The sequence below is a fragment of the Phascolarctos cinereus genome, unplaced genomic scaffold (genome assembly GCF_003287225.1).
Source record: "Phascolarctos cinereus isolate Bilbo 61053 unplaced genomic scaffold, phaCin_HiC Scaffold_1;HRSCAF=81, whole genome shotgun sequence".
Taxonomy (NCBI): domain Eukaryota; kingdom Metazoa; phylum Chordata; class Mammalia; order Diprotodontia; family Phascolarctidae; genus Phascolarctos; species Phascolarctos cinereus.
The window spans coordinates 45,133,500-45,143,715 of NW_027555514.1; the positions used below are offsets into that span (position 1 = coordinate 45,133,500).

General features: G+C 41.2%; 1 protein-coding gene across 1 annotated transcript; it reads right to left on the reverse strand.

Annotated features, from left to right (window-relative positions):
* Positions 1-4,784: 4,784 nt before the first annotated feature.
* On the reverse strand, positions 4,785-9,259 carry EIF1B (eukaryotic translation initiation factor 1B). The gene is made up of 4 exons (XM_020987378.2): positions 8,932-9,259; positions 7,558-7,721; positions 7,015-7,116; positions 4,785-6,477 (listed from the first exon to the last, which is right to left on the reverse strand). Exons 1-4 carry the CDS (start codon positions 8,960-8,962, stop codon positions 6,433-6,435), a joined length of 342 nt encoding a protein of 113 aa, XP_020843037.1. The 5' UTR covers positions 8,963-9,259; the 3' UTR covers positions 4,785-6,432.
* Positions 9,260-10,216: the final 957 nt, after the last annotated feature.

The following is a 10,216-nucleotide window of genomic DNA, read 5'->3' on the forward strand; positions in this document are numbered from 1 at the left end:
AGAGGAGATGGCATATATGCAGATAAACATAATATTGAAATATGCTAAGTATCTCATTCAGCTAAATGAACATTAAATGCCTACCATATACAAAGAGTTGTGCTAGGCACAAATATGAAAAAGGACACAGTGTCTGCCTCCAAGGTGCTTACCATCAAATGGGGGTGGTCATAGGATATACTAAATACACGAATGAAAGAATACAAAAAGCACTTATTAAATACCCTATGTGTCAAGCACCATGTTAAGAGGTATTAAGGGATACAAACAGAAAAGCAAAGGTAACCCTTACCCTCAAGGTGTTTTATACACACACATACATATGTATATATATATGTGTGTGTGTGTGGATATATGTATACACACACACACATATATGTTAAATTCTGAACTTAATGAACACCAAAGAAAACAGACATTTTCATATATATATATATATATATATATATATATATATATATATATATTTATATATATATATATATATATATATATGTTATATAACAGAAGGATTGTACATGAAACTTCAGATCTCTATTATTTATAGCTTGATTTTCTTTTAAAGTATAGAGAAGTTCAATCTGTAGCTTTCCAGGCTGCTTTGCTCCTCCCCACTTCTTTCTGGTCTTTTTTCTATTTTTCTTTCCTTTTTTTTTTTAAACAAGAAGCATGAAAGACCTCTTTATCTTCCTTTTCTTTTTTTTGCTACATTACCCCTTGTTAGAAGATTGGGACTGGTGGTCCTGAGAGCCTCATGACAGTTTCCCCTTAAGGGAGGCTGTGGCTCATTAGAACATACTCATGGAAAAATACTGACAATCACATTTCTTGAAGATTGGTACAGCTGTTTCTCCCAATATTTTGTTTAGCACCAGCTTGTTTTGCCACTGCAAACAAATCCTCCAAACAATATTTTGTCCTGACCCCTGACACACAATTTGGCCAGTTCAGGGAGGCCTTCCAAAACCATAGCATCAGAAGCCTACCCTCAGAAGGGCATTTTGTGGTATATCCTCTCGTCCATCAGGAAGGAGCATCCCCCCTTTCTGCTGAATGGAATCATGTCTCTGTGCTCCCCAAAGGGACTTATGCTCTAGTTAGTGTGTATGTTTGCATTTTATGTAGGGTCCCCCTTCCTCTCTCCCCTTCCTCTCTTCCCCATTGCTTGCAATAAAGATTTGCATTGAGCTAACTCCCAGTGTTTTACATGTCAGCATCCAAACTTATTATGGGGTTGTTTTCCCCAACAGCTCTGGCTGGCCCAGCAGCACCTTTCCTTAGATATAAACTAGGTACCTGGACAAGGGCTTAGCCTACTGACACCAAGAGCTGTATAAAGCAAATGTCAATGGGGAACCCAGCTTCCTCCCAGGAAGGACTCCTTTATGCCATAGGACCGTCACAAAGCAGCTCTATTCCTAACTCTCATCCTTCCACATTGAAAAAAAAAAAAGAAAAAGAGAAAACAAAGCCTTCATATTAACAACAAATAATCAGTCAAGCAAATCAGATTCCCTCATTGGCTGTGTCTGAAAACATATCTTATTCTGTATCAGGACATGACCTGTCCATCAAGAAGTGATGAATAACATGTTTCATCATCAGTTTTCTGGCCACAGTTGGTCATTGCATTGATCAGAGTTCCCAAATTTTTCAAACTTGTTTTTATTGTTGTTTACATTGTTCAAGATGAAAATCTAATGAGAGAGACAATGCATACTGAGAAGAAGTGTTCAGGGAGGGATATACTGTTATGTAAAGTTACAAGATGGTGAATGAGTTCTAATGAAGGATGCAGAATGATATCCCTTTTCAACAGAAATGCTATTATTGATTTCATTATGGCTTCAGAACTAGGAAGTGGCGTGTGATGGGTGTGGTGGGACACAGAGAGCTTAAAAATTGAAGATTTTCAGAGAATAGACTGCGTATGAAATACAGAAAAGGAGCTGTAAGAAAATTTGAGGAGGTAGTCACTTTGAGCTGGAGGAACTGGGCAAACTTTCATGAAGGAGGTAGCAGCTAAAGGAGAGAGCACATCCCAGGTAAGGAGACTGGTCTGATGAGTTGGATGGAGGTAGGAGAGTGCAGGATGAAATCACTGAATAGCTAGTTGACCAATTTGACCGATTGGAGGGACTCATCCAAGGTTACACAGCTAATAAACATCTGAGCTGTAACTTGAACTCAGGTCTTCCTGACTCCAAGTCCAACAATTTATTCACTACCACACTGAGCCTTTGTGTCCTCACACCAACTTCAAAACCATCATTGCTGAGATGAAATACTTTGGGATTCTAGATTCCAGAACAGAAACTGATACATTGCTTTGATTCTTACTCTGAGTTGTTCTGGTGTAGATTCTTCAGTCAGTATGATAGTACTTTCAATTACTACTGTATGTTCAAATTTCATCAATAAACATACTGGGGAACACAATTATTGGATAAGATCATCAATTTGATTTTGTAGCCGCCAACATCAATTTGCAGGGGAACCAAAGAGTATTCTTGAATATTTACTTCACGAATGTAGTTTCAGTCACTTGGCATCAATTTGAAGTTTACATCTGGGTGTTTCACACACGTACTTGAGTTGGCAAAGACAAAACTTCAAAGAAACTTCAGAAATACTACAGCTTTAATAGAACCTAATTAGGTAAATTAGTGATCCTGATCCTCCCGGTTCTCCCCCCACACCCACACCTTTGCCCACTTATCTAAGAAGTAACTTAACAGTTGACTAATAGGTACTTAAATTCAAATAAGCCCTAATATGGGAGACTTTAAGAAACAATGACACCATCTAGTTATCTAAGAAAATATGTGAATTCTATCAAACAAATTATCTCCATATGGTTCTTCTAGTTAGTTGGTACAACAAAATACCTGGAGAAATGGTATAACCAGCAGCTCCTGACACAAAGCAAGCATTTAAGGTTTGTCTACTTAAAGCACAGCTTTCCAGCCCTTCAAGACATTTAGTTTCTATATTAATGTATATTAACGTATTAAAGTCAGGCCATGAAGTTCTTCGGGTTAGCAGTGATTTTAGGTGTAGTTTTAATCACTTAAGTATTATCACTACTTTAAGCATTTAAGTCCCATGTAGTCAGAATGACCAACAAGACGGGAATTACCATTGTAGAGCATTCAGATATGTGTACTTTTAATGCGTGCAAAAATTACATGGATTGTTCATTTGAGTTTCTGTAAAGCTTGTGTGAAAATTACATTGGTTAAAATAGTCTATGTGCCTAAAGTGACAGTCTTGATAAGGAAATGTGTATACGTAGACATATTAATATAATTATACTACTAATAATATAAACATACGTAGTTCAAAAGTTTGTTTCAATTGTTAAAAGCTATTCTTTGTCACTCATCTCATGGCTTTTGTTGCCAGTCACTTCCTTCATATCATCCCATATTATTGGCACTAAAAACACCATTCGTTGTGCTCATTATACAAGCCAGATTGGTGGGAAGGGGGCAGATACCTCTGGTATTCAGATCATTAGAATAAATGAACATAAACCACAAATTAATGGCTTAGTGTTAGAATTCTCCTACAAATGTTATAGTTGGGGTTTCCAGGTCAGTCCACAGAATCATTCCTAACCCAAAACATTGCTGAAATCCTAGACACAAACATCAAATATAAAACCATACTCATACCTTAATATTAGTGTTTGAGAAAATAGACTTAAATAGAATGTGAAGGTTCTGAAGACTTTGTGGCCGAGTTTTTTTAAAAATCATCTCCTTGATTCAGTTTTTCATTTGTTAGATCATTAACTGGAGAGGTAGGGTGGCAAGGGAGAACTGTGGCGGGGGGCCAAGATGGTCTAAAGTGGGTAGAAATTTGTAGCGTATACACATCAGAAAACAGTTGCTTAAGGTACTAGAGTGTTGAGTTGGAACAACGACCTTAGGCCTTTTACCTGCTTCATAACAATTCCCAATACTGGCCACCACGTGGTGGTATTGACCTAGGAAAGGACAGATGCTTTGTAAAAGCAGGGAGGATAGGGGCAGTAATGGATTGAGTACCTCTACATAGCTTATTTGCAAGCTGGCCTTTTGTAATTATGGACCCATGACCTCAAAAAAGTGGGTGGGATTACCCGGGGATTTAGCAATTGGTAAAGATGAATGTTGCCTCAAGGGAAAGCAACAAAGGGTGACAAAGAAGCCTGACTCCATGGCCAGGTGAAGAGCCTCCTCTCCATTCGTCTGGAACTGGTCAGTGCTTCATCCTTCAGTGCCAACTGTAGTGATAAAGGCCAAAGCTATACTCTTCAAAGTTAGCAAGTTTTGAATTTTTTCTATGTAATCATTTTTGTGTCTGTTTTCCAATTCTTACTCCCCTTAGGGAGCCCAGTAGTTAAATCTGATACCTTAACCTATTCTTTAGGTATTCCCTCCCTCCCACTTCCCCCCAGCCCAAGTTATGAATGACACTTTTGTGAACTAATATCCATTACCACCATTACCTTCTAGGTGTTCAGATTAGGGGAATTAATTCGATAGAAAACTTGAGCCCTGAATTGGAGTCTGCTTATGACCTAGCATTTATAAAGTCTGGATGGCAAATCATATGTGCTGACTGAATTTTCACGTATAAAAACAACAAACATATTTAAACTACTATTTGGATACTTTACACCCAAATTCAAGATTTAGAACTTGGGCCTATGTGACTCCTGTGCTTGTGGGAATGAGTCTGTTCTAATCAAAACACTCCAAATACCTGAATGAATAAATCAAAGCAGAAACCAGGTCTAGTCATCTGAAAGAAAAATTTGTTTTCATTTCAAACATTTCATTTTCATCTGTGGAAACCACTTCCATAGAATGAGAAAATGCAAAAAAAGGAGTCTTCAAATACAGCTCAAAGATCACTAATGTATATTATGGTATACATGAAAATAAATACGCCTCTCAGTTATTTAAGATGGACATATCACATTTATATGGTACATTACCGGACTGCTGATTCCACAGATTAGTACTTTCCAGAGCTCTTTAACTACATTGCAAATTCCAAACTTAACTGTAAATTGAATAGTTAAGTCTTACTTCTAATATTTTATTCCATCAACAAAAACAGAAACAAAAGAAGCTCCCCCCTTATAAACATCATGGGTGAACATAATAAATTCATGAAGGAGGCAAGGATATTTATCGAGTATTATGGACATAGGTTCAGCTGGCACACAATGTGATGTGATATACATTTCACAGAACCTTCTATGAAACCAAGATTGACTCACTATATTAATTTGATGAATATTTATCAGGCACCTACTATGTATGCTCACACCACGATGGAGAATACAAAAGTAAGGTCCCTGTCCTCAAGAGTTTTGTTATTTAATAGCTTATACACTTGGGTCCAGTTCTTTCGGATATCCTGCTTGAATACTGTGCAACTATATTAGTAATTCACTTGACAAAAACAAAGGGCCTATTAGGTCTCCATTACAATTTTAAAACTAGGTAGAGTGCATTTCTAGGTGTTATGGCACAAACCCCACCTCACATCACTCCAGTTCCACAACTTCCAATTTCTCAGACCGTTCAACATACTCTTTCCTCCTTTTCCTTATTCTTCAGAAGAGTATCAGAATAAGGAAAGGAAGATTCTTGGCTTGTTTCTTATTTAAGGCATGAGCCATAAAACAGATATAAAAGCAAAGAATTATCCAAAGAAATACTAATTTTCATGACAGTAGTACAATTCCAGTGACGTTTTAATTAACGAGAAATTGAATTGTGACACTGATGATGATACAGTTCAGCTATGACTTACTTATTCCAAGGATTTTATAGTCAGTAAATGAAGAACGGTCATGGAATGTGCCATTGTGTTAAGGGGAAATTAGCTCAAGATTGTTTGTAATGCTCCCTTTTCCTTCAGTGCTCAGCTGACTAGCTTTCAATGTCATACAATAAAGTTTAACTATTCTTTGAAAGAACTACTTGCTGAAGGAGGAATCTGTTTATTTCAGAAAGTTTGTATTAAAAAAAAGTGCTTGTAACTTGGGTCTTGTTTAAACTTGGGAGCATAACTGCTCGCAAAAGTATTAATAAGCTTTTTTATTGTTAAGCTGCAACATACATGGTTTAATACAACAAAAACATTTTTAAATCAAGTGAAAATAAACTGAACAATAAACACTCAAAACAAAATATTTTCCATTGGAAATGTGTTAGGATGAATAAAGGGCTTAGTTACCATCTTACTGCAATTTTCTTATGTGTTACTAGCCTACAGACATGTCTTCTGTAATCATGCAGATGTGAGTGGAACTTTAAATGATTAAATAAAAGAAAAGTCCGTTTACTGCAGAGACTCATTTCACAAGGTAGCCAATTTGGCTTAGAGAACAAAACTATTCAAGAAATACTCCATGTGTTTTTGCCCATTTTAGAAACCATGAACCTTAAGCTGCTCCTCCTTGACAATGCCAACCTGTAAAACAAAACACATTTTAGCAAAGCTGTTTTCAGGAATAAACTGCCCTTCCCTAAAATAGTTGACATAAAATTAAGAAATATGAAAAGAATATCATTTAGTTGGGACATTTGGTGAGGAAGGTGTTATCTATGGAGAAAATTCCTTTAACTTTGACATCAAAATATTTTTGATTTAGGAACAACAGAACCATATTTAATCAGGGAATCAAATTTCTGACACCAAAATGTTCTGAAAAATCACAATGAAATATTTACAGTGTAGTGTTAATAATCATTACAAAATTTATACATTTCAATTAAAAAAGAAATAGGTCCTTCAGACATTTCTGTAAATAAGAATGTTGGGCCATTTGAATGACAAATTGGACATCTATCCTCCTGCCACTATATACACATACTCTATTACCAACTACTCAGTAAAACTGACTTACTTGATGTCCATCACATTTATGAAGGTAATTGTTAATGTTAATTGTTACTATAATTTTAGCAGAAATCTAAACACTGCTCTACTTCACATGCAGTCACTTACCTCCAGGAGGAACTGGCAAATGTTCTTTCTCTGGTCACCTTGAAGCTGGATAACCTCACCGTACTCAGGATGTTCAATCACAGTACCATTACAAGCAAATTTCTGGAAAAATTCATCCATATTACAAATGAGCCACAAGTAATTACATCTTTTAATATCACTAAATGAAAAGTTTCACCATAATAGCAACAAACATTTTAGTTTTGCATTAAATGAGAACATTAAAATGGTAGTTTATAAATACTGGCAAACTAATACAAAGGTTAACCAAAACAAAGCACTTAGACCACATTAAAAACTAAAAGATTAATTTTCACATTAAATCCAATTAAGGAGGTTTTCCCCCTTTCTTCCTAGTTTTCTAACCTTTAAAACTGAAATAGAAGGCAGCAACTGAATATTATTATGTCGATTTTAAGACTCATATGAAAATGGGAAATGTGAAAGTCAACTACTACACACAACTTAAAGTCTGACCACAAAACTAGAATCCAGTTACTCGGCTTCTTCAGTTTTCTTTTCTGCTAAGTCTAAAATCTATACCTTTTTGAAAGCTTTCACAAGTTTCTTTTTGTCATAATCATCTGCAATCCCCTGAACAGTAGTCAGAGTCTTTCTGCCGTTTCGTTGTTGGATTCTTATATGAATGTAATCCTCAGTCCCTGCCGGGAGTAAGTCGTCACCCTTAGTTGCATCAGCAAAGGGGTCTGCGGACACAAAACCAAACAGGAAAACAAATTACCACAGAGGAAGTAGTTGAAAATCTAGACAAGTGATAAAAGAATTTTCTAGCTGTTAGCCATTTTTGCCCTATCAGAAGCTTTCCCCTCCCCCAATAATTTTGCTTTAAGGACCCTATCATCGCCTTTAAGAGACACAGATGTCAGCTGAAACTCAAGCTTATTTTAAATAACATCGTTATTGCGACTATAAGTAAAACCTTTAGGAAACATCAGGGCAAAGTCATCTAGTTTTCCATTTTCAGATTTTGAATGTTTCTCTTGGTTGGGGTAGCAGAAATCATACTAGCTTCAGAAATCATGTTTTATAGTCCCCTGAAGGAAGATGTATGTTTCTATTACACATTAAAAACAAAAAAAATCCATTCCATTTATAATTTCAACCTCGTAATTCACTGTTCCTCACAACAAACCCATCACAAGGCACAAGCGTCAGTATACACGCCATCTCCACCTACCACACCGCGGTAGAGCCTAGTTCAGCCCATTCTTTCGCTTGTCCCCCCGGCCCCGAAATCGGGCTGGAAGGACTTCTCGGCACTTTCCCACAGCAGGAAGAGCTTACACGTCCACAGACAGAAGAGCAGCCGAGTGACCACAGAACACTAAACAGGGCCGGGGGACCCCACAGGTACGGGAGTGGGGAGGGGGGCTCATCCTCGGGCGACCCCCGGGATCGCCCCCCTCCCCTGCCGCGGAGGCCCGAGGCGCTCACGCAGGACCCCGGCTGCGGAGCTGGGAGGGAATCCTGCCCAAGGTCACACGGGGGCCAAGGGCCCGGCCAGCTTTGGCACCCAGACCCCCGACCCCAAAGGGCAGACAAAGGCGGGGGCGGGGATGGAAGGGGGCTCGAGGGGCCGGAGCCAGATACAGTTGGTGGGGGGAGGGGGCGGCCGGCAGCGGGGCCGGGGGACACACCGAGGAAGGCCGGCAGGCTGGGGGGAGGGTAACGGGATAACTGACAGGGGAGGGGGTTCGGGGAGTCGCTGGCGGGCCGGATCCGGAGCGAGGGTCCGGGCCGGGGTCCGCTCGCCGTCGGCCATTTTCTGGGCACAGACAAAAGCCGGCGGGGCCGCGGGGGGGACGGGGGACTAGCGGCGCCGCCGGGTCGGGGGTGACGGGCGGCGAGGGCCCGGGGGCCCGGCGGGCGGCCTCGGGGCTCCAGGCCGGTACTTACCGAAAGATTGGAGGTTCTGGATAGTGGACATGCGATATTAGTGAGAGGCCGGTGAGGGGATAAAATGCCTGCGGGGCGCGCCCGGGAGGACCCTGTGTCAGGAGGCTGTGGGGGCGAAGAAGGGGGAGATAAAGAAGGGAAGGCAGCTGGGAGCGAATCGGAGACGGGCGGAGGGTGGCGACGGAGGCGTCGGAGCAGCGGTAACGGAGGCGTTGGAGCAGCGGTAGCGGCGGCGGGAGGCGACGGAGGCGTCGGAGCCAAGAAGCGGCGGAGACCCAAGGCAGGAGGCGGCGCTGCGGCTTCTCCCACAAAATGGCCGAACGCGACTATTTAGGCACGCTCTCCGCCCATCCCACGTGACTGTCTGCGCGCGATGTCTCTTGGGACATGTAGTTTTCTCTTGAAGGGATGAGCGGTAAGGTGCGCCACCCGGCGTAGGGTAGGGGACCACAAATCCCGGTAGGCACTGTGTCCCTCCGCCCTCCCCCCGCTCCTCGCCCCCGCCCACCCTCTGGCTCCACAGAGATGCTTAGAAAGTTGCTTCTAGCTCCTCACTGGAAGAATTCGTTCAGGGGAGGGCGAGACGCCCCACAACTCCCTACCCCTCCTACCCCTCCCGCCCCCTCCTGCCTGCTCCCACCCCTTCCACCCCCTCACACGCAGGCACGGCTGGATCTTTGGCTTGTAGTTTTAGAGCTTCAGAGAACCTCGAAAGTCGTTGTACAGAAAAGGAAACTGAGGCAGTAGGCGGTGAAGAGACTTGCCCAAAGTCGTGCAGATCATGGGAAAGCTGATGTTCAAACTCGGGGCCTCCGACTAATCTTTTTCACATTAATTCAATAATTCAATTAATTAATAGGTATTTTTAAGTGCCTAGTAAGGGCCAAGCATTGAGCTAAGCACGCCGTCAATCAACCAACAATAAAGTGCTTACTAGGTGCCAAGGACTGTGCTAAGTAAGCCTCGAGGCTGCCAAGACAAGCTTTTCAAAAGAGCTCGAGTCCAGAGTTCCTTTCCTCCGGGAATTTTCCTTCGGGCACTTTAGATCTTCCTTCTCCTCGCTCCTTACCGGGCATTACTCTTATCAGTGGAGATGGTGTACTTCCCCTCCTCCGACAGATTATAAACACCTTGGGGATTGGATCTCTCCAGACTAGAGGTTAAGTGGCTTTCCCAGGGTCACACAGCCATGAAGTGTGGCAGATCTGAACTCAGGTCTTCCTGGCATAGAGTGCTGAGCCACTTAGCTCCCTACAGTTTCGACTTCCTCAGTCTTGCCCAACTC